Here is a 27,053-nt window from a genome sequence, read left to right on the forward strand (position 1 = left end):
ACTCTTGGCATTCTCTCCATGAGCTTCAGGAGGTAGTCACCTGAAATGGTTTTCACTACACAGGTGCGCTTGAAGCTCATGGATTATATCAATTTACCGTAAGCAAAAAACATTAACGGATTCAACATCGACATACCGTAATGTTCTATACATCGTGACGGTATTTTTTTACGGTGAATTCCTGGCAACCACAGCTGCTGTAAACGAGTTTTCATTTTGTTACGGTTACGGTTAGTGCTAGTATAGTGAAGCCGGACGTGTGTGATTGGTATGAGTAGAGCAGACCAAGGCAAAATACGGCCCGTTGTGATTTTCAATCCGGCCCGCCGGACGTTCTTCATCATTTTTTTAAGACCTTCAACATCAAAAAGGGTAGCTATTTTGAAGAAACTAGAATACAAAACATGTTTTCAGTTATTTCACCTTTTTCTGTTAAGTACATAACTTGGCACTCAGCATCAAGGGTTGGAATTGGGGGTCAAATTACCAAAAATGATTCCCGGGCGCGGCCACCGCTGCTGCTCACTGCTCCCCTCACCTCCCAGGGGGTGATCAAGGGTGATGGGTCAAATGCAGAGAATAATTTCGCCACACCTAGCGTGTGTGTGACAATCATTGCTACTTTAACTTTAACTCCACAGGTGTTCATCCACAGTTTTGATGTGACAATCTACAATGGAAATAGTCATGAAAATAAAGAAAACACATTGAATGAGGAGAAGGTGTGTCCTAACTTTTGGCCTGTGCTGTACCCCGCCCTCCACCTGAATGCAGGCCCGAATGCAGCTGGGATAGGCTCCAGCACCCTACGCGATCCCGAAAGGGACAAGCGGTAGAAAATGGATGGATGGAGATAGATATATATATATATATACACCGTATTTTTCAGACTATAAGTCGCAGTTTTTTTCATAGTTTGGGTGCGACTTATACTCAGGAGCGACTTATGTGTGAAATTATTAACACATTAGCGTAAAATATCAAATAATATTATTTAGCTGATTCACGTAAGAGACTAGACGTATAAGATTTCATGGGATTTAGCGATTAGGAGTGACAGATTGTTTGGTAAACGTATAGCATGTTCTATATGTTATAGTTATTTGAATGACTCTTACCATAATATGTTACGTTAACATACCAGGCACCTTCTCAGTTGGTTATTTATGCCTCACATAACGTACACTTATTCAGCCTGTTGTTCACTATTCTTTATTTATTTTAAATTGCCTTTGAAATGTCTGTTCTTGGTGTTGACTTTTATCAAATAAATTTCCCCCAAAAATGCGACTTATACTCCAGTGCGACTTATGTTTTTTTCCTTCTTTATTATGCATTTTCGGCCGGTGGGCAGCACGGTGGAACAGGGGTTAGTTCATGTGCCTCACAATACGAAGGTCCTAAATTCAATCCCGGGCTCGGGATCTTTTTGTGTGGAGTTTGCATGTTCTCCCCGTGACTGCGTGGGTTCCCTCCGGGTACTCCGGCTTCCTCCCACCTCCAAAGACATGCACCTGGGTATAGGCCCCTCCCACCTCCAAGGACATGCACCTGGGTATAGGCCCCTCCCACCTCCAAGGACATGCACCTGGGGATAGGCCCCTCCCACCTCCAAGGACATGCACCTGGGTATAGGCCCCTGCCACCTCCAAGGACATGCACCTGGGTATAGGCCCCTCCCACCTCCAAGGACATGCACCTGGGGATAGGCCCCTCCCACCTCCAAGGACATGCACCTGGAGATAGGCCCCTCCCACCTCCAAGGACATGCACCTGGGGATAGGTTGATTGTCTAAATGGGCCCTAGTGTGTGAATGTTGGCAGCTGACATAGGCTCCAGCACCCCGGGACAAGCGGTAGAAAATGGATGGAAGGATATATATATATATATATATATATATATATATATATATATATATATATATATATATATATATATATATATATATATATATATATATATATATATATATATATGTGTATGTATATATATATAGTGAGTAGATATGTATCTTCCACGTAAGTTTTGTCTTGACTAAAAAGTTCCTCACCATGTCAGATGCGTCATCTTAGCATTGGTCACCATCAAGCCGGCGTCTTTCGCGATTTCCAGGATGTCTGCGATCTTCAAAACGCCATCCGGCTTCAGCAGGGCGAGCGTCCTGGACGACAGGAAAAGATTATTCACTTCAATCCCAAACACTGACATTGTGTGACTTGCAGATCCGCGAGAGTGTTTTTCAAAGCGTGATATAAAACAGCCTTGGAAGTGCTGACCCTGACGCTGTGCTCGTATTCTGTACAACATCTAAAAATACCTGCGTGTTTGTTGAGGTGGTGAGGTACCTTTCTTTCTTGCTGCCCAGCTTGTTGGCTGTGTAGCGGTCGGCGTAGCCCACGAGGTTAAGCTGACGCGAGAAGACGTTGATGCGGTTGCCCACAAACAGGTCCTCCTTGCGCAGGTCGCCGTACTTGGTGCGCCGCAGGAATATCCTCTGGTTCTTCACGTCAAACTGTCAAAGGGAATTAAAAATGACGGATTAATAGTTCAAAAGTCCACATAATCAGTGAGGCCAGTTTCCCCCTCAAATGTCCTGAAATACAACTTAGCAGTAAACAACATGAAATGTGCTTTCAAACATAAACACCATCTTTCCTCAAATAGTGTTTATTTACTTGTCATCTTTATTTGAAGCCATGTTTCTTAAAGGGTCCTATCTTGCTCATTTCAGGAGCAATGGGGCCATTATAGTAAGTTTATTTGAATAAAATACTACACAAATATTATTTATTTATATGTATATGAAATATTCATGTGTTTATGAAACACATTATTTACTTTTGCTGTACTGTATCTATTTGAATGTTTGTGTTTAATAATTATTTACGTTCTTATTACAATGATGCAACACAAGATCGTTTATACCAGCGGTTCTTAACCTTTTTGACTTTGGGGGCCAACTTTTCCACTACAGAGGGGCCCGGGATTCACTCAAATATTAACACTGAATTAGTAATCTTACTCTTTAAATTTTAATCATATTCAATAATTAGATCTAACCTACTTACAGTTTAACAGGCTAAACCTTGTCAAAGGATATGAAACCATGTGTTTATGGCAAAGATTATTATCAAGGCTTAGGTCAGGCGGATTACAAAATAAGTACTAATCAAATATACTGCAAAATAAGGAAAAATAATTACTTACTATTACACAGTGCAAAAAAAAAAAAAAAAAATCTAACTAAATAAATACTAATAATATAAAATGTAAGTGCTTCACCGCTTTAGTCATAATTGTTGCACTTAAGAAACTTCTCTGACTATCTCCAGACTTCTTCTGTTTGTTTGAGTGTCATTATACTCCTCTTCCTCCTATCCAGGAGATGGCAAAAAGCCGCTGCCTGACCAGGGCTAGGGATGGGCGATACCACACTTTTAGGATTCGATACGATACCGATACTTTTTCTTGCATTTTCATCGATACCGATACCATTAATTTCTTATTGGCAATTTTTGTCAGTCAAAAATATTATTACTATTATTATTTAAGACAAATCACAAGACAAATACAGACCATTTATACCACATGTATTATGGTCAATGTATAATAAAAGTAAAATCAAAATAAATAACATAAATATGAAAAAATAAATTTAATATTATATATAATAATAATTATATATTATATATAATAATAATTAGATATTAGGGCTTTCCAATTAACTGTCAAATCCGAATCGCAAGAAGCTGCAGTTGTTTTTTAAAGTTTGTGATATAATTAGCAATTAATGAAATATGAAATAGGCTAATGTTTTCGAAATGTAAAAAATCATGTTACAGATTAAAACCAAAATCACATTCAATCATATATTTCAAGATTTTCTTGGAAAAAAATAAAACTGTAATGCAAAGATGAAGAATCTCCAAATTGTATCTCTTTCTTATCTTGTTTTAAATACTCAAGCAATTTTCAACTAACAGTAAATTCCCCTGTGTGGAAATTATTTGAATTTAGGATAATCATTTAAACAAAAATATTCAGTAAAAAAATAAAATAAACAATGCCTGACACTGGATATGCCTGGCTGCATCGCTGTCGGCTGGCTGTGTGTGTGTTGCACGTTGACCACGCTCATTCGCTGTCTCCTGTCACGTGACTGGGCCAGCTCTACACTCTGCCAGGTACAGGGGTGTCCCAGCACATAGTAAGTTAAGTAAGTCATCAAAAACATCTGAAAGTGATGCTCGCACCCCTCACACGCCGTTTTTTGGTTTATATCGATACTTTTTTCAGAAAAGTGATGCCAAATGAGTAGCGTGTGAGTATCGAAAAAACGATACCACAGGATCGATACGCACATCCCTAACCAGGGCTCAGAAAATCTGCAGAGACTCCTCCCAGCCCCGCCAAAGACTGTTTTCACTGCTGGACTCTAGAAAGAGGTTCCGCAGCCTCCGTAGCAGAACCTCCAGGTTCTGTAACAGCTTCTTCCCTCTGGCCGTAAGACTCTTGAACGCATCAAAATAATCCCCTCAATTCCCCACAAAAATTGATTAACTGGCTGGACTATAAAGACAATACAACATACATCCATAAACGTGGATGCATATGCAAAAGTGCAATATATTTATCTGTACAGTCATCTATTTATTTATATCTGCACCTTATTGCTCTTTTATCCTGCACTACCATGAGCTAATGCAACAAAATTGTGTTCTTATCTGTACTGTAAAGTTCAAATTTGAATGACAATAAAAAGAAGTGTTAGTGGTGGAAAAGTGTATTACTGAGTACCGCCATGGCCCATACGGACAACAGCTGAGAAACTGATGTTTTTTAGCTGCCCTCCAGGTTGCCCGATGGTTAAGAAACGCTGTTTTTTTTAGAAATCTGTCTGGATACCATTTGAATAGGTCTTAAGAATGAGTTCAACTCCGCCACTCTTTCCCGCCTACCATCTCCACTGAGTTGTCGTTGGGGTAGTAAAAGAGTTGGTAGCGCCGCAGCAGACACGCCGTGGGGTCGTACCACTCAGCAAGGAAGGCAAAGCGGTCCTTAATGTCCTGAAACAAACACATTTCGAATCATGAAGGGGTCTTCAAACACTTCCTGACCACAACATTAGGTACACCTAAACTTTCATGTCAACTCACTACCAGTCAAACTGTCTGATTTTCACTAACAGACCCTACTTTACTGGAAATTGTTGTTTTAAACACAATTTCTCTCCACACAACACACCTATATGGAATACCCATTACATTCTAGTTAATAAAAAATCCATATATATAGATATATATACACTACCGTTCAAAAGTTTGGGGTCACATTGAAATGTCCTTATTTTTGAAGGAAAAGCACTGTACTTTTCAATGAAGATAACTTTAAACTAGTCTTAACTTTAAAGAAATACACTCTATACATTGCTAATGTGGTAAATGACTATTCTAGCTGCAAATGTCTGGTTTTTGGTGCAATATCTACATAGGTGTATAGAGGCCCATTTCCAGCAACTATCACTCCAGTGTTCTAATGGTACAATGTGTTTGCTCATTGGCTCAGAAGCATACTTGCCAACCCTCCCGTTTTTAGCGGGAGAATCCCGGTATTCAGCGCCTCTCCCGACAACTTCCCGGCAGAGATTTTCTCCCGACAAACTCCCGGTATTCAGCCGGAGCTGGAGGCCACGCCCCCTCCAGCTCAATGCGGACCTGAGACTGAGTGGGGACAGCCTGTTCTCACGTCCGCTTTCCCACAAAATAAACAGCTTGCCTGCCCAATGAACGGAGAGGTTAAACAGGACAATACTGCCATCTAATGGATAGCCACAGGAACACTGAAATTCAAGTATTTTCTTTTTTTTTCTATGTAAATAAAATAAATATATATATATATATAGCTAGAATTCACTGAAAGTCAAGTATTTCATACATACATATATATATATATATATACATACATATATATATATATATATATATATATATATATATATATATATATATATATATATATATATATATATATATATGAAATACTCCAGTTGGTGAATTCTAGCTTTAAATAACCACGCCCCCAACCACCCCCCCACCCCCGACCAAGCCCCACCCCCCACCTCCCGATATTGGAGGTCTCAAGGTTGGCAAGTATGCTCAGAAGGCTAATTGATGATTAGAAAACCCTTGTGCAATCATGTTCACACATCTAAAAACAGTTTAGCTCGTTACAGAAGCTACAAAACTGACCTTCCTTTGAGCAGATTGAGTTTCTGGAGCATCACATTTGTGGGGTCAATTAAACGCTCAAAATGGCCAGAAAAAGAGAACTTTCATCTGAAACTCGACAGTCTATTCTTGTTCTTAGAAATGAAGGCTATTCCACAAAATTGTTTGGGCGACCCCAAACTTTTGAACGGTAGTGTATATATTGGGCTGTCAGACATTTTATGGACAGTTGTGACAGTTTGTTTACGTACGAATTTATGAAAAGTATTAATCTGTTTCAAAAGATCACCAAAGCAATACCTCTATACTCAGAAGTCTAACAGATTACTCTTCATTCACAGTTGAAGTTAAAAAGTGGCTTTGGAGCAATCAAAGCTGCTCACACGGTCACTAAGGTGGGCACCTTGTTTGACATGTCAACTTTAATGTGTATTATATTCATCCATGAGAGCATTTTTGTTGTAAATTGTGAGGTATGTCTGTTAAAATCACGGTTGTTTTTACAAATGATGACAGATGTGAACAAGAGCATGTATTGTCTTTGTGTGATGATGTACATGAGGTGTGGTTGTATTGTATATTAAGTATGTGTCCATGGAAGGGCATTTTATGACTTTTTTCTTAATACGTGTGTATGATTTTATTGTCATAATTTGAATGCATTATTTTTGTATCCCTTTAATTTAGGTAGCCAGGGACTGCAGATGGAAATGAGCTATTTAGCTATAATCTGGTACAGAACATATCTGTCTTTGAGCCTAATGTTTCTGTGCATTGTCCCTTCAAATAAAGACTCAACTAAACTAAACTCTTAAAATCTATGATGTCTGAGAAAGCTTAATATTGAAGATGTTCATTTCTGTGATGAAAAATGTTCCAACAAATATATGAGGGCAGTTTTAGTGAAAGAATATTTTCCGGGCACAGTTCATAGACAATATATCCTGAAGGAGTTTACAAACGTTGAGCTAAGGAAAATAAAGACAAGATATATTACATACCCAATTCTTCCCAAAATTAAAGAAATAAAAATGTAAATTATTAATGGTATATAAACGACTGTAACATAGAAATGTTTGTCAACATTATTATGCTCCAGGCAAAAAAAATTCTACATAAACGTCGATTTATGAAAGTAAAGCCTACATTTTGTAATTGGCTTAATGGTTTATAAATATCAATCAAATCTTGGAGGATGATTAAGAGTACAAATGCCCTTAAATTTATACCTTTGTTAAAAACATTTTAAGTGATTTAGGTACCTTTTTGTCTTTTTTCCATATTTTGTATTATTATTGTTTAATAATATTTAATACTCTATCTGTATTTGCTTTTGTTTACTTTCCTTTCCTTGTTGGTTATGTTAAATTTATAAAAAATAAAACATTAGGTACACCTGCACATTCAGTAACGCATGGTGCACCACACTGACCGGATGATAGTGTTGTAGCGCCACTTAGTGGGGTAAATTGTGTATTACCGTTACATTGAAAAAGTCCAACATGTATTTATTTGTCACAGTGTGTACTTTTTCTGGAAGCTGCAGTATTTGTGTACTAAGTGTTTGTACTTTTTCTGGAAGCTGCAGTATTTGTGTACTAAGTGTTTGTACTTTTTCTGGAAGCTGCAGTATTTGTGTACTAAGTGTTTGTACTTTTTCTGGAAGCTGCAGTATTTGTGTACTAAGTGTTTGTACTTTTTCTGGAAGCTGCAGTATTTGTGTACTAACTGTTTGTGTTTGATACGTTCTAATCAAATGGCCACCGAGGAAATGTATTTATTATAAAAGCTGTGATTGTATTTCTGTATCAGTACATGTATTTAAATGAGTGATTCCCAGAGCCCAAAAAAAGTCTGCGTGCTACAGAGTGTTTTCTATTGGGGCTTGACTACTCTGGAATGCCCTCTGGGTAACAGTTAGATATGCTGCCTCAGTAGAAGCATTCAAGCCCCATCTTAAAACTCATTTGTAAATCATTCAATCAAAGTTTATTTATATAGCCCTAAATCACGAGTGTCTCAAAGAGCTGCACAAGCCACGTCGACATCCTCGGCTCAGATCCCACATCAGGGCAAGGAAAAACTCAACTCAGTGGGACAATGAGAAACCTTGGAGGGGACCGATGCAATGGACGTTGAGTGGATCGAGTTAATAGTGTGAGAATCCAGTCCATAGTGGGGCCAGCAGGGGGTCCTATCTTGCTGATTGTACTGTACCATATGTCCCGGCAAGAAATCTGTGTTCAAAGAACTCCGGCTTATTAGTGATTCCCAGAGCTCAAAAAAAATCTGTGGGCTATAGAGCGTTTTCTATTGGGGCTCCGGTACTCTGGAATGTTCTACCGGTAACAGTTAGAGACGCTACCTCAGTAGAAGCATTTAAGTCCCATCTTAAAACTCATTTGTATACTCTAGCGTTTAAATAGACCCCCCTTTTAGACCAGTTGATCTGCCGACTCTTTTCTGCTCTGTCCCCCTTTCCTTCGTAGAGGGGGCACAGATTAGGTGACCACGGATGAAGCCGCTAGCTGTTCAAAGTCGGGACCCGGGGTGGACCACTCATCTGTGCATCAGTTGGGGACGTCTCTGCGCTAGTGACCCGTCTCCACTCAAGATGACCCCCACCTGGCCCCACTATGGACTGGACTCTCACTATTATGTTAGATCCACTATGGACTGGACTCTCACACTATTATGTTAGATCCACTATGGACTGGACTCTCACTATTATGTTAGATCCACTGTGGACTGGACTCTCACACTATTATGTTAGATCCACTATGGACTGGACTCTCACTATTATGTTAGATCCACTATGGACTGGACTCTCACACTATTATGTTAGATCCACTTTGGACTGGACTCTCACTATTATGTTAGATCCACTATGGACTGGACTCTCTCACTATTATGTTAGATCCACTATGGACTGGACTCTCACACTATTATGTTAGATCCACTATGGACTGGACTCTCTCACTATTATGTTAGATCCACTATGGACTGGACTCTCACTATTATGTTAGATCCACTATGGACTGGACTCTCACACTATTATGTTAGATCCACTATGGACTGGACTCTCACTATTATGTTAGATCCACTATGGACTGGACTCTCACACTATTGTTAGATCCACTATGGACTGGACTCTCACTATTATGTTAGATCCACTATGGACTGGACTCTCACACTATTATGTTAGATCCACTATGGACTGGACTCTCTCACTATTATGTTAGATCCACTATGGACTGGACTCTCACACTATTATGTTAGATCCACTATGGACTGGACTCTCACACTATGGACAGGATGTTTGGCATCCCGCAGAGTTATAAAACATAGAACTATTTGAAGATGTTAGAATAAAATTAATTAGGTTGTACGCAGTAATTGTTATGCTAGCTAGCTAGCTAGTCAGTGGGGCTAATAATATTGTTTGTTGCTACTAAAACATCGACTGACTTTCAATACATTCGTTCAACTGGTGGCGTATGGAAGCTAACTACCCGAGTGTCCACATTACCGACGTTTTTAAAGATATATATTCTCATGAACTTACCATTATTTCACGTTGACAAAGTATTCATGTCCCAATGTTGTGTATGGCGAGCATTCGCTAGCCCAGGCTATGCCCGTGGTGCGTTCGGGCTACAGAGTAAAAGTTAGGGTTTTTATCAATCCCTGGACGTCGCATAGAATTTAGAGGCGCCCGCAACGAAGTACGTTTTGACTCCTCGTTCTTACTGTGAATTGTATTTATTTATTCTATTGTCGCTATATTGTTTAGATGTCCCCTAAAACGATTATATTTGTCTGAGGTGTGAAAACGAAGTACAAAGCTGAGATTTCCTATAACATGAACGCAACATTGGTTTCCATAGTAACTGACCTACAAGAAGAGAGGCGTTCATGGTACAAGAATAGTTAATGAGTTTTGAATCATATGGCGTTGAACATGTGTACAGTGTATTTGAGTGTTGTAATAATGTTACAAATTATCATATTAATTTGATTTAATGATCATAAAATCAAACAAGCGAGTTATTCGTCGTTACTGATCAGTTCATATGAGGAGTATCGTTGAAAATGTGTGGAAAAACTTATACTGAATAAATATGCATATTTATACAGAAATATATATAATTTGGCATTCTAGAGCACAACAACATGATAGTATGGTAACTCCCGCGTAAACTAGAAGCGGTGTATACATAGAGGAGGGCCTAACAATTTAATAATTGCGAAATATTCGAGTAGCATTGAACGCAACTGCTGAACCTTCCTCGCAACCCGGAACAAAAACTTTACAAAATAAAAGCTGCGAGTCTTCTAAGCGACATTTCTGCGCTCAGCTGCAAGAAGATAGTGCAATAAGTGCCTTATTTCACTTTATTCCGATCATTTGTCATGACTTTACGTGCTCGTCTGAGAAACAATGAAGGCGCGCTCCTCTTGGACGGCGGACTAGCGACACAACTGGAGGCTCAAGGTGCGAAGTTGCAGGTACAAAAATCTGTGGAAAAAGTTATTATACACTTTTAAGAAGGACCAAATGTTGAAACCGTGAGTCAGGATGGTGTGTGGAAAAGCTAAATGCCCGTGTCAGTCTCCCAGGTAATAAAAATAGTCCTTATAGCTGTTCAGCCAACCCTTATAAGTTACGGTTCAAGTAGTTAACATGGGCACCGATTGCGTCATACCCTAATAGCTGTTCAGCCAACCCTTTTAAGTTACGGTTGGGTAGTTAACATGGGCACCGATTGCGTCGTACCTTAATAGCTGTTCAGCCAACCCTTTTAAGTTACGGTTGGGTAGTTAACATGGGCGCCGATTGCGTCGTACATTAATAGCTGTTCAGCCAACCCTTTTTAAGTTCCGGTTCGGTAGTTAACATGGGCGCCGATTGCGTCGTACATTAATAGCTGTTCAGCCAACCCTTTTAAGTTACGGTTGGGTAGTTAACATGAGCGCCGATTGCGTCATACATTAATAGTTGTTCAGCCAACCATTTTTAAGTTACGGTTCGGTAGTTAACATGGGCGCCGATTGCGTCGTACCTTAATAGCTGTCCAGCCAACCCTTATAAGTTAAGGTTCGGTAGTTAACATGGGCGCCGATTGCGTCATACATTAATAGCTGTTCAGCCAACCCTTTTAAGTTACGGTTCGGTAGTTAACATGGGCACCGATTGCTTCGTACCCTAATAGCTGTTCAGATAATCCTTTTAAGTTACGGTTCAGTAGTTAACATGGGCGCCGATTGCGTCATACCCTAATAGCTGTTCAGATAATCCTTTTAAGTTACAGTTCAGTAGTTAACATGGGCGCCGATTGCGTTGTACCTTAATAGCTGTTCAGCCAACCCTTTTAAGTTACGGTTCGGTAGTTAACATGGGCGCCGATTGCGTCATACCCTAATAGCTGTTCAGATAATCCTTTTAAGTTACAGTTCAGTAGTTAACATGGGCGCCGATTGCGTCGTACCTTAATAGCTGTTCAGCCAACCCTTTTAAGTTACGGTTCGGTAGTTAACATGGGCACCGATTGCTTCGTACCCTAATAGCTGTTCAGCCAACCCTTTTAAGTTACGGTTCGGTAGTTAACATGGGCGCCGATTGCGTCATACCTTAATAGCTGTTCAGCCAAATCTTTTAAGTTAGGGTTCGGTAGTTAACATGGGCGCCGATTGCGTCGTACCTTAATAGCTGTTCAGCCAACCCTTTTAAGTTAGGGTTCGGTAGTTAACATGAGCGGGGATTGCATCATATTTTTTAGAAAAATTAAAAAAAAAAACACTTGAATGGTCTGAATGAGTTGAAAAGGTTGGTGTTGAAATGTTTTAAATCGGTGGAGAAATGTTGAAGTAATAACATGTTCAAATGAGAAATGGTATTACGGAATTCCTGGATTTTCGGGAAAACCGGGAATTTTTCCAGTTCTGATTAAGAGGAATGTTTTGACGGTGGAACAGTTGAAATGCGTTGAAAAATGTGAAAGGAGTAGTCGCCAGAAAAAAAGGGTGGAAATAGGGCTTTGGAAAAGCAGGAATTCTGGAAAATCCTGATCTTTTTTTTTACTTGGAAATGGGGAAGTTTGAATTTCCAGGATGGTGGAATATGTTGAAGGTAGAATAGTTTGAATAGGTTGAAAAATGTGGAAATGGTGGAAGTTTGAAAAATGGCTAATTCATTTTGAATGGGAAAAATGTCCCGGAAAACCTGGAATTTGGGAAATCTGGGAATTTTTGGAATTTGTCATGAGTAAGCCCGCGATTCCTGAATAGGCTGAACAGTTTGACGTTGGAACGCTTTGAATGGGGTGGAAAATGTGGAAAGTAGAGCGCGTCAAAATCTGGACAATGATAATAATAATAATAATAAATAGATTAATTTTGGTGTAGAAAAGCATGTGTGTGAATGTTTGGAGCATTCACACAATAAAGCAAAGTGCAAACATAAAAGCTTCCAAAATATATTACAGCTGTGTTGTACTTTATTAGCGTATTGACTGTTTCTATTACAAAACGACATGTTAGCTCCTGTGGACCCTTGAGGGCCCCAGCCATACAAGTGTTAAAATGAAGTCATATTTGAATATTTGTTTTGTACTTTTGAACGCTGAGATCACCTTCAGATCTGTCTCTTGATATAACGTTTTGGTCATATTTTTATTGTTTTGTATGATTTATGCCAGAGGTGTCAAAAAGTCGTTTTGAGTGAGGGCCACATCGCAGTTATGTTTGGCCCCAGAGGGCCGCGTTTCTAACAGTGAACACCGTTATTACACCATTTTTTTAAAGCATTTTATTAGTAGATTTTTTTAAACTAAAATGTAAAAAAAAATATGGTAAGTTGCAATAATTTCACCTTAAAATGTAGTGTATATTACTGTAAATAGAAAAACAGTACTGCTGTTTTTACGGTAAAAAAAAAATAAAAATAAAAAAGAGGCAGCTCAGTGGCCAGAATTTTACTGTAAAATTTACATTTGTTTTTTTTACTGTAAATAAAATAACTGCAATTTTACAGTAACATTTTGGCACCTGAGCTGCCAGTTTCTGTTTGTTTTTTTTGTTTTTACCGCAAATCAACTGTATATTTTTTGGAGTATTACTGTAAATGCCAAAACGGCACCGCAGTTTATTACAGTAAAAAAAAAAGTACAGTTTTTTATTTCGAGGAAAATGCTGTAAAAAGCGCAGTAAATTTCACAATTTGACCATAAAATCTATTGCTACTTTTTACATTGCACAATTTGATGGATAACTTGCTTGGAAATCATTATTAGTAGTACTTATTTCTATTTTTTATTTTTTTTTAAATGTTTGATAATATATTTTTGCATAATTAGACAATATCTAAGTTAACATAATTTGCGATTAAATGGAGTACTTTTATTTCTTTCTCCCAAAATACAAAGAACAAATACATTTAGTAAGAAAAGTTACAGTACTTTATTGATACATATTATTTCCAGGCTTTCGAGGGCCAAATGAAATGAAGTGGGCCACATCTGGCCCCCCGGGCCTTGAGTTTGATACTAGTAATTTATGCCCTTTTTGTCAAAGAAAAACGTTTTTGGATAGCAAAATATGCAATCCTTTCTCCACTAAAAATAAGAAAGAAAATAAATATTTGATCGATACGCCCCCAATCTTGCGATATCCTCCTCCAACCTCCGAGGACAAAGCTACAAACAATGGGAGACCGGGCTTTCTGCTCCGCCGCCCCCAGGCTTTGGAACGCTCTCCCTGACCACCTGAGGGCACCACAGACTGTGGATGCTTTTAGGGCTTAAAAACCCTTCTTTCTAAAAAAGCCTTTTTTTTTTTAGATATATGCATACTAGTTTTAGCTATTTGGCTGTTCTAGTTTTTATTTTTATTTATTTTTCATTATATTTTTATTTTTGATTTTATTTTTTTACACTGTAGCACTTTGAGGTTGTTTACTTAGTGTAAAGTGCTTAAAATCTATTATTATTATTAGAGATGTCCGATAATATCGGCCTGCCGATATTATCGGCCGATATATGCGTTAAAATGTAATATAGGAAATTATCGGTATTGTTTTTTTTATTATCGGTATCTTTTATTTTATTTTATTTTATTTATTTTTTTTATTTTTATTAAATCAACATAAAAAACACAAGATACACTTACAATTAGTGCACCAACCCAAAAAACCTCCCTCCCCCATTTACACTCATTCACACAAAAGGGTTGTTTCTTTCTGTTATTAATATTCTGCTTCCTACATTATATATCAATATACATCAATACAGTCTGCAAGGGATACAGTCCGTAAGCACACATGATTGTGCGTGCTGCTGCTCCACTAATAGTACTAACCTTTAACAGTTAATTTTACTCATTTTCATTCATTACTAGTTTCTATGTAACTGTTTTTATATTGTTGTACTTTCTTTTTTATTCAATAAAATGTTTTTAATTTATTTATCTTATTTTACAAAATTTTTTAAAAAGTACCTTATCTTCACCATACCTGGTTGTCCAAATTAGGCATAATAATGTGTTAATTCCACGACTGCATATATCGGTTGATATCGGTATCGGTTGATAATCGGTATCGGTAATTAAAGAGTTGGACAATATCGGAATATCGGATATCGGCAAAAAGCCATTATCGGACATCCCTAATTATTATTATTATATGTGTAATGATTAGATGTGTTCCAACAGGGAGACCCCCTGTGGAGCGCCAGGCTTTTGCACAGCGACCCCCAGGCCATTAGCGACGCCCATCACAGGTGCGTGCCAACACTTCCTGACTCGTGCCTGACCTTGACGTGACACCTGGCTCGCAGCTTCCTCCTGAGCGGCGCCGACGTGATCAGCACGGCGACCTACCAGGCCACCATTCCGGGCTTCGTCCGACATTTAAAGGTGAGCTCGGACGCCGCCAGGGAGCTGCTGGCGTCCGGCCTTCACCTCGCCAAACAGACGGTGGCCGCCTACGCGTCCCAGGCCGCCTTGCGAGGTAAGAAGCGTGAGCGTGCGCGTGAGACTGAGCATTAACCAGGACGCGTGTTCACCCGGAGGCCGAGCGTGTCCGCTGGTGGCGGTCTCAGTGGGACCCTATGGCGCCTCTCTGCATGACGGCTCAGAGTACACCGGTGCCTACGCGCAGACCATGAGTGTTGAGGTGAGACGCAAACACTCAGGTGTGATCTTTGACAAACGTCCCTTGGAACAGTGTTTTTCAACCATCATCTAATTTCACCTATTCGGGTTAAAAATATTTTTTGCAAAGCAGTAATTATAGTCTGCAAATGATGTGTTGTTGTTGAGTGTTGGTGCTGTCTAGAGCTCGGCAGAGTAACCGTGTAATACTCTTCCATATCAGTAGGTGGCAGCAGGTAGCTATTTGCTTTGTAGATGTCGGAAACAGCGGGAGGCAGAGTGCAGGTAAAAAGGTGTCTAATGCTTAAATCAAAAATAAACAAAAGGTGAGTGCCCCTAAAAAGGCATTGAAGCTTAGGGAAGGCTATGCAGAACCAAACTAAAACTGAACTGGCTGCAAAGTAAAGAAAAACAGAATGCTGGACGACAGCAAAGACTTACTGTGGAGCAAAGACAATGTACATCCGAACATGACATGACAATCAACAATGTCCCCACAAAGAAAGGATAAAAACAACTGAAATATTCTTGATTGCTAAAACAAAGTAGATGTGGGAAATATCGCTCAAAGTAAGACATGAAACTGCTACAGGAAAATACCAAAAAAAGAGAAAAAGACACCAAAATAGGAGCGCAAGACAAGAAGTAAAACACTACACATAGGAAAACAGCCAAAAAGTCCAAATAAGTCAGGGTGTGATGTGACAGGTGGTGACAGTACACCTACTTTGAGACAAGAGCTATAGTGATGCATGCTTGGTTATGCTTTAAAGTCATATCCAACAATTGTGACTTTTTACTGTCAACTGAGTTTCGTTTTATAATGATTTCTGCTGGTGGTGTGACTCCGCATTTTTTCTACGCAAAAAAATGTGCCATGGCTCAAAAAAGGTTGAAAAACACTGCCTTAGAACAACTTCCTGCTTTTTTTGTTGTTGTGCGGAATGTTTTGAGATTTTTCCTATTAAAAAAACAAAACAAAGTATTTATTTGAGATCTCAAATAACATTAGTTTGTTTTTTATTGAGGGCCGTTTGTAACACGATGTGTGTATATATATGTTTTTATATGTGTGTGTGTGTATATATTAGGGATGTCCGATAATGGCTTTTTGCCGATATCCGATATTCCGATATTGTCTAACTCTTTAATTACCGATACCGATATCAACCGATACCGATATCTGCAGTCGTGGAATTAACACATTATTATGCCTAATTTGGACAACCAGGTATGGTGAAGATAAGGTACTTTTAAAAAAAATGAATCAAATAAAATAAGATAAATAAATTAAAAACATTTTCTTGAATAAAAAAGAAAGTAAAACAATATAAAAACAGTTACATAGAAACTAGTAATTAATGAAAATGAGTAAAATGAAGTGTTAAAGGTTAGTACTATTAGTGGAGCAGCAGCACGCACAATCATGTGTGCTTACGGACTGTATCCCTTGCAGACTGTATTGATATATATTGATATATAATGTACGAAGCAGAATATTGATAACAGAAAGAAATGGGGGAGGGAGGTTTTTTGGGTTGGTGCACTAATTGTAAGCGTATCTTGTGTTTTTATGTTGATTTAATAAATAAATAAAAAACAAACAAACAAAAAAACAAAAACGATACAGATAATAAAAAAACCCGATACCAATAATTTCCGATATTACATTTTAACGCATTTATCGGCCGATAATATCGGCAGGCCGACATCCCTAATATATATATATATATATGTTTATGTACATATGTGTATATACGTATATATATAGTCATATATATGTATGTATATATGTGTATATATGTACAGTATATATGTAAATACATATGTATAAATATATATGTAAATGTATGTATACAGTATACATGTATATATTTCCACGCACACACACACACAATTATATATATACACATATATGTGTATATATACAGTATATATACACATGCATCTATATATACATTTTTCCATTTATAGTATTGGGCTGTAAAGACCTTTTCCTAAATTTTATCATAACATTTTGTAATTTTTACAGCGCACAATTTGATGGATAACTTGCTTTGAAGTAATTTTTTTTTTTTAGCAAAATATTTATTTGGTAATATATGACATAATATTATATATTTTACAATGTGTTTATTTTCAATATATTGAATACACTTATACCATATATATATATATATATATATATATATATATATATATATATATATATATATATATATATATATATATATATATATATATATATATATTAGGGCTGCAACTAACGATTAATTTGATAATCGATTATTACTTCGATTAATCGATTAATAATTGGATAAAAGAGACAAACTACATTTCTATCCTTTCCAGTATTTTATTGAAAAAAACAGCATACTGGCACCATACCTATTTTGATTATTGTTTCTCAGCTGTTTGTACATGTTGCAGTTTATAAATAAAGGTTTATTTAAAAAAAAAAAAAAAAAAGTTTTTTTTTTTTTTTAAAAGCCTCTGCGCATGCGCATAGCATAGATCCAACGAATCGATGACTAAATTAATCGGCAACTATTTTTATAATCGATTTTAATCGATTTAATCGATTAGTTGTTGCAGCCCTAATATATATATATATATATATATATATATATATTTACAATATATATTACGATAATATCAAAGTTTGAAGAAAATGCAATTGCATGCAGTATTATTGTGGGAAAAAAAAGAGAGGGAGCGACAAAAAACCCCTCCCAGATCTTTAAAGTGGCCTTTAGGGAAGGAAGGAGGATGAGTAAAAACAGGCTGATTTTGAACAAAAACGTTTTGGTTAAACATTGGGAAAGGCAGTAATACAGCATCAATCACAAAAGAAACCCATTTAGAGAGTAACCTTTTGACCAAAAGACAAAGAAGTGATCTTGGCGTCACAACAGACCTTGTTTTATGTTCTTGGGATGAGGGGAAGTACCAAGCAGAGCTCTCTCCGCAGGGCCCGGGGAATTTAGCAGGGGGCCACAAAAGAGTTGTATCTGTTAAACACAAAGAAGCAATACAGCATAAATCACAGGAGGACTTTTACTCGGACTAAATTTGCTGTTAGGCCAGAGACGACTAAATTGTGAATTTAGCCACAAAACCAATCTGCGGCGTCCCCCAGGGCTCCATTCTGAGTCCACGCCCTTGTACACATGCACTGCAGGTCCGAGTCCCTCACTCCGGTTGAAGTTGCCAATGTTCCCTCCCAGGAGCTCAAATCCTGGCATCGGCCTCAGCTGGAATGTTTGGCGGCGGCGGGAGCGGACCTGCTGGCGTTGGAGACCATCCCGAGTGTGAAGGAAGCCCAGGCGCTGGTGGAGCTCCTGAGAGAGATGCCCGACTGCCAGGCCTGGCTCTCCTTCTCCTGCAAGGTAAGGCCGCTCCCCCCGCACGCACACACACACACACGGGCCCCTCAAGACTCCTGTGGCCCCTCAAGACTCCTGTGGCCCCTCAGGACGGGGCACGCCTGGCTGACGGCAGCCCGTTCGGCGACGGCGTCCGCGTGGCCGGCAGGTCGACGCAGGTGCTGGCCGTGGGCATCAACTGCTGTCCTCCCGAGTGGGTGGAGCCTCTGCTGGCCTCGGCCGCGACGCTGAAGAGTCCTGACGTGAGCTGGGTGGTGTACCCCAACAGCGGGGAGGAGTGGGACTCGGAGCGAGGGTGGGTCAACACTTTTGCTACACCAACAATCACTTCTTCTTTGACATTTGACTGCTTTTGTCGTTTCAACCACAATGTTGATCATTATTGTATTTATAATTATTCATAGTATGCTTAAAAACATCCAATAAATCATACAAATACATTTTTTTAATCTAAAAAAATTAATAACATTATTGCTTACATAAATACAATTAAAATGATTAAAAAAATATCTAATTCAAATTATATAATGTTGATCATTATTATAATTAGTAGTTGTATATATAATTATTTGTGGTATGCATAAAAAATCCAATAAATGATATAAGTATATAAGTAAATTTTTATTTTTTATATAATTACAATTATTTAAAAATATAAATTGTATTTAAATTATATAATCTTGATCATTATTATTATTAGTAGTAGTTGTATTTATAATTATTTATGGTATGCTTAAAACATCTATTAAATCATACAAAAAAATTGTTTTATTTAAAAAACAAAACATAATTTTTATTGCTATATAAATACAATTAAACTTATTTTAAAAAATATCTAATTCAAATTATATAATGTTGATCATTGTTATTAGTAGTTGTATATATAATTATTTGTGGTATGCTTAAAACATCTATTAAATCATACAAAAAAATTGTTTTATTTAAAAAACAAAACATAATTTTTATTGCTATATAAATACAATCAAACGTATTTAAAAATTCAAATTATATAATGTTGATCATTATTATTAGTAGAAGTAGCAGCTGTATTTATAACTGTTTATGGTATGCATAAACAAATCTAATAAATTATATTTTTTATTTATTTAAAAAAAATGTTTTTATTGTTTGTATAAATACAATTAAAAATATACAAAAAAAAATCTAATTCAAATTATATATGTTGATCATTATTATTAGTAGTTGTATTTATAATTATATAGGGTATGCTTAAAAAAATCAAAAATTAAATACATTTCTTAATCTAAAATTTATAATTTTTATTGCTTATATAAATACAATCAAAATTATATATATATATCTATATCTATATATATATAAATCAAATTCAAATTATATGTTGATCATTACTATTAGTAATAGTTGTTATTCATTATGGTATGCTTAAATCTAATAAATTAAATACATTTATAATTTAAAAAAAATAAAAAATGTATTGCTTATGTAAATACAATTAACTTTTTTTTTTTAAAATATCTAATTCAAATTTTATAATGTTGATTATTATTATTAGTTGTATTTATAATTATTCATGGTATTCTTTAAAATATAATAAATCATAAATAAAAGGTTTTTTGTTTTTTAAAATACATCATTTTTATTGCTTACATAAATACAATCAAAATTATTCAAAAAAATATATTTAATATATTTATTTTTATATTAGTAGTAGTTGTTGTATTTATAATTATTTATGGTATGCTTAAAAAACCTAAAACTAAATATCTAATTCTAATTATATAATGTTGATCCTTATTAGTAGTAATAAGTATTTATGGTATGATTTAAAAATTCTAATACATTATATAAATCCCCCCCAAAAAACTTATGGTCATTTAAATAACAGTTATTGCTTATAAACTTCAAATACAGCATATGAATACATTTATTTATTTCAAAAAGTCAATGTGTATTTTTATTGCTTGTATAAAAATAATGACAAATTGTTATATTGATATAATTGAATGGCAATGTTAGTCAATTAAATAACTAGGTTATTGCTTAAACGTATATAAATACAATACATTAATTTTTTTTAAATGTTATTTTTATTTAATTGCTTATGTAAATACAATTAAAATTATTTAAAACTAAATAATGATTTCAAATTATATAATTGAATAATAATGTTGATCATTATTATTAGTAGTAGTATTTATACTCATTTAAATAAGTAGGTTAATGCTGAAAAAACTTCGAATAAATTGTATAATTTTTTTATCATTTTAAAATTGTTATTGCTTATATAAATAATTGCAATTATCTAAAAAATCATCTCATTCAAATTAATATTGGATAACAATTTGTATTATTATTATTAGTAGTAGTTTGTTATATTTATGGTCATTTAAATACAATTATTTATTTGAAATAAATTGAGTATTACTTTATTTGTTTTGCATATATATATATATATATATATATATATATATATATATATATATATATATATATATATATATATATATATATATAAAATTCAAATCATAAAATTATAAATTATATGAATAAATCACTCAAATAGATATTTTTTTAACCATATATTCAATATTATCCAATCCAAAAAAAGAAAGAAATGTACTGAATTTCAAAAAACATGTTCAACTTAATTTCCTTTTTTCCATGTGAAGATGGCGAGCATCATCTGTGAAAACGTCGATACCGGCATTAAGTCACACGTGGATCAAACAAGGCGTCGCTTTGATCGGTAAGAAGAATTTTATCAACTGAAATTTGGGCAGCCCCGTGTTGCTAGGCAGAATTCAAAAGGGCACAATCAGTTCTGCCCCCCAAGTTGATGGCTAAAAGACGCCTCAGTGAGTGTGATGCCATAAAAATACTTTTACTTGCAGGTCAAATGTAGTGACTTTTTAGTCCAACAGATGGCAAAGGACCGTTGTCAATCACTAAGTGTGGATACAGGTAGTGAGTGTGCCATACACTCATTTACCCATCACGACCTCAAACGTCTTTAAGTAGCTAAATAATCACTTCCCGATAAACACAGTTTGGCAATCAAACCACAGAAAAAAGCACTAAAGTGACATTGCAATGTTTGTGTACTTGTGTGGGGTCAGGGGGTTGCTGCCGCGTTGGTCCCCATCAAATCGCCGAGCTGGGAACACATTTGAAAGCGGCGCACCCGTGACAACGTGAGCGGCGGAGTTGATTGGAGACGTCATTTATTGTAAAAGGAATAAACAGCAAACGTGTACGTGACTCAGCGATGATGTCAAAATACCATGTTACTGAGTACCTTTTCTTTTTGGTCCAGAAAGACAAGAAACAAGATCCAAGTGTCACATTATGTCAGGGGTGTCCAAGGTGCGGCCTGAAGACCAGTTTTTGAAAGGCCCTTCTAAAATGTCTATTAAAAATAAACATGAAAAAGGTGAAACACACATGGCTCTACAGGATATTTTCAAATGTACCTCAGGATTGGCTGAAAAGAAGAGAAACACTTGATGAATATCCTACTAGTGGCTGGTAAAAAGAGCATTACCAGGAAATGGATATCACAGGAGAGCCCAACTTTGAAGCTATGGATGGAAATCACAATGGACGTTTAAAAAATGAAGCAGATAACGGCTTTTATTAATTACTAAATTGGAAAAATGTACTTCATACTGGGAAAACTGGGTCAATTATGTCACGCCCCTTAAGCCTAATTTTATTTTCTTAAAGTAATGATTGTACTGTTTAAAAAAAAAAAAGATTACCCCATATAGGTTTATAGTTTTTATTGTATTTATTTCTTATCTGTTTATATTATTTTATTTTTTATTATTTTTATTTGTTAATATTATTATGACTTTGGTTTTTTTTTTGTTTTTTTTTGCTGTTTTTCTTTTTTCGTTGGGATATAAACAAAAAAATATTATTTTGACATTTAGAGCAGGCAATAGATGTATGATGTAATGGATAGGAATGTCTGATGCTGGATGTCAAACATTTAATTAAAAAAGGTGAAATGTAATGAGAAAAAGTTGACAATAACAAAGCTGTTTTTGCCTTTAAAACTGTCATGGCTCAAATAATAATGAATCAAAATCAATGGTATGAATTATTGACCGACTCGAGGCTACAATTACGTCACATCAAATATTACACTTTGAAATATTTATTGGGGGAAATATTACATGGCAGTATAAAAAAGGGCGTAAAACAATGAAAAAAAAACTCATACAAATGTATAATCGACAGAGCTGAAGTTGATCGAGAGACCTAAGTGGTCAAAGTAAAAAAAAAAATGTATGACTTAATTTGAACAATTTTATGAGTGAGGCTCTTTTGGATCCCCCCCAACATTTTTGTTGGATTTTTATTTTTCAACTGTCATTTCTCAAAAGATAAGTTATGATTTATTGACCTATTTAAGGCTTCAATTACTTCGAAGCAAATATTCCACTTTGAAATGTTTTTTTTGCCATAAAACGTGTTTTGACAGAAAAGGCAAAAATAAAAATACAAAAAATACATTGACTAGACTTAAAGTTGCTCTAGATTTAAGCATTGGGAAATAATTAAAATTATATATATATATCTATATATATAATATATAGATATATATCTATATATTATATACATATCTATATATCATATATATATAAATACACACACACATATATATATATATATATATACAGTAGTATAGTGTGTGTGTGTGTGTGTGTGTATATATATATATATATATATATATATATATATATATATATATATATATATATATATATATATATATATATATATATATATATATATATATGCGCACACACAGTATAAATACCACTGAAAAAGTCTTAAGTCATAAAAATGCTAAAAAGTCATTTATTAAATAAAATAAACGCTTTAATCTCAAGATCAACTTCAAGTCTCGGTCGATATGAAGTTTTTTTTGTTTTTTTTTCATGTTTTATGCCCTTTAAAAAAACAACAACAAAAAAAAACTTACATTGACAAATAGACCTGAAGTTGATGAAGAGATTTAAGCATGAATTACAAAAGTAATAATATATAACTTATTTTTAACATTTTTATGACTGAGACCCTTCCGAGAGCAGCCCTGAAAAGTTAAAAAATATAAATATATTGTGTTGGTTTTGAAAATGAAAATGATCAAAAATGGCCACAGCAAGCTGTGATTAGTCAGTGTGTAAAAAGTAGGAAGAAAGGACCATCATCATCATCCTGCAACTACTGTCCCAGGATGATGATGTCACCACACATGTTGTAGGAAGAAAGGGCCATCATTCTCCTGCAACTACTGTCCCATGATGATGATGTCACCACCCATGTTGTAGGAAGAAAGGACCATCATCCTCCTGCAACTACTGTCCCATGATGATGATGTCACCACACATGTTGTAGGAAGAAAGGACCATCATCATCCTGCAACTACTGTCCCAGGATGATGATGTCACCAGCCATGTTGTAGGAAGAAAGGACCATCATCCTCCTGTAACTACTGTCCCATGATGATGATGTCACCACACATGTTGTAGGAAGAAAGGACCATCATCATCCTGCAACTACTGTCCCATGATGATGATGTCACCACACATGTTGTAGGAAGAAAGGACCATCATCATCCTGCAACTACTGTCCCAGGATGATGATGTCACCACACATGTTGTAGGAAGAAAGGACCATCATCCTCCTGCAACTACTGTCCCATGATGATGATGTCACCACACATGTTGTAGGAAGAAAGGACCATCATTATCATCCTGCAACTACTGTCCCAGGATGATGATGTCACCAGCCATGTTGTAGGAAGAAAGGACCATCATCCTCCTGTAACTACTGTCCCATGATGATGATGTCACCACACATGTTGTAGGAAGAAAGGACCATCATCATCCTGCAACTACTGTCCCAGGATGATGATGTCACCAGCCATGTTGTAGGAAGAAAGGACCATCATCCTCCTGCAACTACTGTCCCATGATGATGATGTCACCACACATGTTGTAGGAAGAAAGGACCATCATCATCCTGCAACTACTGTCCCGTGATGATGATGTCACCACCCATGTTGTAGGAAGAAAGGACCATCATCATCCTGCAACTACTGTCCCATGATGATGATGTCACCACACATGTTGTAGGAAGAGAGGGCCATCATCCTCCTGCAACTACTGTCCCATGATGATGATGTCACCACACATGTTGTAGGAAGAAAGGACCATCATCATCCTGCAACTACTGTCCCGTGATGATGATGTCACCACCCATGTTGTAGGAAGAAAGGACCATCATCATCCTGCAACTACTGTCCCATGATGATGATGTCACCACACATGTTGTAGGAAGAGAGGGCCATCATCCTCCTGCAACTACTGTCCCATGATGATGATGTCACCACACATGTTGTAGGAAGAAAGGACCATCATCATCCTGCAACTACTGTCCCGTGATGATGATGTCACCACCCATGTTGTAGGAAGAAAGGACCATCATCATCCTGCAACTACTGTCCCAGGATGATGATGTCACCACACATGTTGTAGGAAGAGAGGGCCATCATCCTCCTGCAACTACTGTCCCATGATGATGATGTCACCACACATGTTGTAGGAAGAAAGGACCATCATCCTCCTGCAACTACTGTCCCATGATGATGATGTCACCACACATGTTGTAGGAAGAAAGGGCCATCATCCTCCTGCAACTACTGTCCCAGGATGATGATGTCACCACACATGTTGTAGGAAGAGAGGGCCATCATTATCATCCTGCAACTACTGTCCCAGGATGATGATGTCACCACACATGTTGTAGGAAGAAAGGACCATCATCATCCTGCAACTACTGTCCCAGGATGATGATGTCACCACACAAAGTACCACAGCATCTTCAGTCCTCCTCCAGGTCGCTGTCGGGGGAGCTCCTCTGGCGGTACTCGGCCGTGTTGGACAGGTGCCTCCAGGCGGCGTCCTGGCTCCCCGTGCTGTGCGAGCGGCCCAGCTGGACCAGGTGCTTGGCGGACGGCCTGGCCTGCGCGTCCTCCGCGTGGTGTCGCAGGTTCTCCAGGTTGAGAGCCCAGGGGCCCATCTTCTGCCAGTTGACCCTCTGGAAGGCCATGATGCAGTGCAGGTTGCCGCCCACCTGTGACAGCGGCGGTACGGGCTACTTCCTGGTTCATGTGGCGTGGGAGTTGGATCGTTACCTTTTTAGTGGTGCGCCTCTGGATGCCCTTCTCCAGGTGGCGGATGTCCAGGTACTCGGGGTTCTGGGTGTTGAGGTCGGTCACGATGTCGGCCCACCTGCACGACAACACTCAGGTGGTCTTGGGAAGACAAACCAAACGTCAGACTCTTACTTTTTACAGTGGATGGCTGCGTGCTTCCTGCTGGGTTCTCCTATCAGGATCCAGTGTTCCATCTCACTGCTGGGCAGAGCACCTCTGGAAGACCACACACACCCCACATCAGCACCATGTTATTTATTTATGTGTAGTGCCAGACTATGTTGCTCAACATAAACAGCTCCATGCTGAGTTTTAACAAAAAATGTTAGTGTACATGAAACATATGTTTATTATTGTCATTTAGTCCTTAAATAAAATAGTGAACATACTAGACAACTTGTCTTTTAGTAGTAAGTAAACAAACAAAGACTCCTAATTAGTCTGCAGTAACATATTGTGTCATTTATACACCTATTATTTTGTACACATTATGAGGGACAAACTGTAAAAATTGATTATTAATCCACTTGTTCATTTACTGTTAATATCTGTTTATTTTCTCTTTTAACATGTTCTATCTACACTTCTGTTAAAATGTAATAATCACTTATTCTTCTATTGTTTGATACTTTACATTAGTTTTGGATGATACCACACATTTAGGCATCAATCCGATACCAAGTAGTTACAGGATCATACATTGGTCATATTCAAAGTCCTCGTGTGTCCAGGGACGCATTTACTGACTTTATAAACATATATATATACATATATATACAAACCCCGTTTCCATATGAGTTGGGAAATTGTGTTAGAATACAATGATTTGCAAATCCTTTTCAAGCCATATTCAGTTGAATATGCTACAAAGACAACATATTTGATGTTCAAACTCATAAACTTTATTTTTTTTGTGCAAATAATCATTAACTTAGAATTTCATGGCTGCAACACGTGCCAAAGTAGTTGGGAAAGGGCATGTTCACCACTGTGTTACATGGCCTTTCCTTTTAACAACACTCAGTAAAGGTCTGGGAACTGAGGAGACACATTTTTGAAGTGGAAGTCTTTCCCATTCTTGC

At 36.8% G+C, this 27,053-nt stretch overlaps 3 protein-coding genes across 6 annotated transcripts in view; 1 reads left to right on the plus strand and 2 right to left on the minus strand.

The window, feature by feature from the left end:
* nme7 (NME/NM23 family member 7) overlaps positions 1–9,916 on the minus strand; it is an 89,121-nt gene extending 79,205 nt beyond the window's left edge. Inside the window, exons 1-4 of the mRNA XM_062038548.1 lie at positions 9,794–9,916; positions 4,960–5,067; positions 2,347–2,513; positions 2,052–2,162 (exon numbers count right to left, since the gene is read on the minus strand). Of these exons, the coding sequence (XP_061894532.1) occupies positions 2,052–2,162; positions 2,347–2,513; positions 4,960–5,067; positions 9,794–9,796 (389 nt within the window). The 5' untranslated portion in view covers positions 9,797–9,916. The remainder of the gene's footprint in view (positions 1–2,051; positions 2,163–2,346; positions 2,514–4,959; positions 5,068–9,793) is intronic.
* A 601-nt stretch (positions 9,917–10,517) lies between these two features.
* Positions 10,518–23,020, plus strand: zgc:172121 (uncharacterized protein LOC337599 homolog). Of its 3 annotated transcripts, XR_009824785.1 has the most exons (9): positions 10,518–10,737; positions 14,935–15,002; positions 15,060–15,232; positions 15,294–15,397; positions 18,603–18,764; positions 18,851–19,056; positions 21,413–21,489; positions 21,860–21,993; positions 22,057–22,183. XR_009824785.1 is itself a non-coding variant. In XM_062039136.1 (8 exons), the coding sequence occupies exons 1-8, from the start codon at positions 10,642–10,644 to the stop codon at positions 22,245–22,247; spliced, it is 1,077 nt and encodes a 358-aa protein (XP_061895120.1). In that variant the 5' UTR covers positions 10,518–10,641; the 3' UTR covers positions 22,248–23,020. The 3 variants fall into 3 exon arrangements, 2 of the variants coding, with proteins under 2 accessions (XP_061895120.1, XP_061895121.1); XM_062039136.1 differs by lacking the exon at positions 21,860–21,993 and having other exon boundaries at positions 22,057–23,020; XM_062039137.1 differs by having other exon boundaries at positions 21,860–22,183.
* LOC133644559 (basic immunoglobulin-like variable motif-containing protein) overlaps positions 21,304–27,053 on the minus strand; it is a 19,081-nt gene continuing 13,331 nt past the window's right edge. The window contains exons 8-11 of one of the 2 annotated variants that reach the window (XM_062039135.1): positions 26,104–26,187; positions 25,951–26,047; positions 25,628–25,889; positions 21,304–22,224 (exon numbers count right to left, since the gene is read on the minus strand). In XM_062039135.1, the coding sequence (XP_061895119.1) occupies positions 25,638–25,889; positions 25,951–26,047; positions 26,104–26,187 (433 nt within the window). In that variant the 3' untranslated portion in view covers positions 21,304–22,224; positions 25,628–25,637. Of the gene's footprint in view, positions 22,225–23,553; positions 25,890–25,950; positions 26,048–26,103; positions 26,188–27,053 lie in introns of those variants that run through there. The other variant, XM_062039134.1, reaches the window with a different exon arrangement.

Source organism: Entelurus aequoreus, linkage group LG27, assembly GCF_033978785.1.
Source record: "Entelurus aequoreus isolate RoL-2023_Sb linkage group LG27, RoL_Eaeq_v1.1, whole genome shotgun sequence".
NCBI classification, from domain to species: domain Eukaryota; kingdom Metazoa; phylum Chordata; class Actinopteri; order Syngnathiformes; family Syngnathidae; genus Entelurus; species Entelurus aequoreus.